Here is a 2,416-nt window from a genome sequence, read left to right on the forward strand (position 1 = left end):
CTTTTACCATGTACTTATTCTAAGAATTTTTAGATAATACAAGAAGGTTTCAGGTTGTTTTTTTTTTTTTTTTTTTTTTTTTTTTTGGGTTTCAGAGGGCTTTTTCCCCTTTTTTAAATCTTTTTTTTTTTTCTTCCTCCGCTCCGACTCGGCTTGATTTTTCTCTGATCGGTGATTATTATGACTATTATTTTTTTCCCCTCCCCGGCGGTTCCTGTCTGTGCTACATGACTTGCCAGTGCTTGAGACTGCGGTCCAACTGCGCTGCCGCTGCCGGTGGTGCCGCCGCCGCCGCCGCCTCGGCCACCGCCGCCGCTCCGGCCGCCACCTCCGCCGCCGCCCCGCGCGCAGCTCCCTCGGCCGCTGCAACTTTCCCCCTCAGACGAGTGTGTGATGTTGGACATGGGAGATAGGAAGGAAGTGAAAATGCTGCCGAAATCCTCCTTTAGCATAAACAGCCTGGTGCCCGAAGCCGTCCAGAGCGACAACAACCACAGCAGCCACAGCCACCACAACAGCCACCACCCCCATCACCACCACCACCACCATCACCACCATCACCACCCGCCGCCGCAGCAGCCCCAGCGAGCGGCCGCAGCAGAGGAGGAGGACGAGGAGAAGGGGCAGCACCTCTTGCCACCCCCCGCCGCCACCGCCTCCGGCGCCCTGGAGGTGGCCAAGGCGGACATGCTGGCGGGCAAAGGCGAGGCGGGTGCGGCGGTAGCGGCGGAGCTGGAGGAGAAGGAGAAGGCGGCGGAGGAGAAGAAGGGGGCAGCGGAGGGGACCAAGGACGGGGAGAGCGGGAAGGAGGGGGAGAAGAAGAACGGCAAGTACGAGAAGCCGCCGTTCAGCTACAACGCGCTTATCATGATGGCCATCCGGCAGAGCCCCGAGAAGCGCCTCACACTCAATGGCATCTACGAGTTCATCATGAAGAACTTCCCCTACTACCGGGAGAACAAACAGGGCTGGCAGAACTCCATTCGCCACAACCTCTCCCTCAATAAGTGCTTCGTCAAGGTTCCCCGCCACTACGACGACCCGGGCAAAGGGAACTACTGGATGCTGGACCCCTCCAGCGACGATGTCTTCATTGGGGGTACCACCGGCAAGCTTCGCCGTCGCTCCACCACCTCTCGGGCCAAGCTGGCCTTCAAGCGGGGCGCCCGGCTCACGTCCACCGGACTGACATTCATGGATAGGGCAGGATCCTTGTACTGGCCTATGTCCCCCTTCCTCTCCTTACACCACCCCCGGGCCAGCAGCACTTTGAGTTACAATGGGACCACGTCTGCCTACCCCAGCCACCCCATGCCCTACAGCTCAGTGTTGACTCAAAACTCCTTGGGAAACAACCACTCCTTTTCCACGTCTAATGGGTTAAGTGTTGATAGACTAGTCAATGGAGAGATACCTTATGCCACTCATCACCTCACAGCAGCAGCTCTGGCCGCCTCAGTGCCGTGTGGCTTGTCAGTTCCCTGCTCTGGCACCTATTCCCTAAACCCCTGCTCTGTAAATCTCCTAGCAGGACAGACGAGTTACTTTTTCCCCCATGTTCCTCACCCTTCAATGACTTCTCAAAGCAGCACTTCAATGACGGCCAGGGCAGCCTCCTCCTCCACGTCGCCACAGGCGCCCTCCACTCTCCCCTGTGAGTCCTTAAGACCTTCTTTGCCAAGTTTTACAACGGGACTTTCCGGAGGACTTTCTGATTATTTCACACATCAAAATCAGGGGTCTTCTTCAAACCCTTTAATACATTAACATCCATGGGATCAGACTGTAAGTGAACATTTTACACACATTTGCATTGTAAATGATAATTAAAAGGAAAAAAAAAAGCAAAACAAAAAAGTCCAGGTATTTTTTATTAAGTCCCCCATTTTTCTGTACGTTTGTTCAGTCTTTAGGGTTGTTTATTATTCCACCAAGGTGAGGAGTGTCAGCAAGGTGCAATGTGGGGAGATTGCATTGTAGTCTATGAAGTTTGGAAGACAAAATTATAGTAGAATGTGTATCTAAATAGTGACTGCTTTTGCAATTTTTTTATTCAAATATGATAAGTCTATCACTAAAAACCGCCCGATTCTCCATGTTTGCAGTATTATAAGTTATCATGGATATGTCGGTGGGTGCAGACCTTGAAAGAAAGAAAAGAAACCAAAACCAAACTAAATTTATGAAAACTATAAAAAACCCTTAAAATGTAATTTGTATTTAAGCAGAATTAATACTGAATGATGCCCAAGAACTACTTTTGGCCATTTATTATTTTATTATTTTCTTTACCGAACTGCTTTTTTGGGGTTTCATTCCCTTTTTTTTTTTTTTTTTTGTTTGTTTACTTTTAGACCAAAGATTGGGTTTTAGAAAATGCACTCAGTGTACGGAGTAATTTAAAAAAACAGCAACG

At 50.0% G+C, this 2,416-nt stretch overlaps 1 protein-coding gene across 1 annotated transcript; it reads left to right on the plus strand.

Annotated features, from left to right (window-relative positions):
• Positions 1–313: 313 nt before the first annotated feature.
• FOXG1 (forkhead box G1) lies at positions 314–2,389 on the plus strand. Its single transcript, XM_017803691.1, has one exon. The coding sequence runs from the start codon at positions 394–396 to the stop codon at positions 1,765–1,767; it is 1,374 nt and encodes a 457-aa protein (XP_017659180.1). The 5' UTR covers positions 314–393; the 3' UTR covers positions 1,768–2,389.
• The last annotated feature ends 27 nt before the right edge of the window (positions 2,390–2,416 follow it).

The sequence above is a fragment of the Lepidothrix coronata genome, unplaced genomic scaffold (assembly GCF_001604755.1).
Source record: "Lepidothrix coronata isolate B3197 unplaced genomic scaffold, Lepidothrix_coronata-1.0 Scaffold2433, whole genome shotgun sequence".
Lineage (NCBI taxonomy): Eukaryota > Metazoa > Chordata > Aves > Passeriformes > Pipridae > Lepidothrix > Lepidothrix coronata.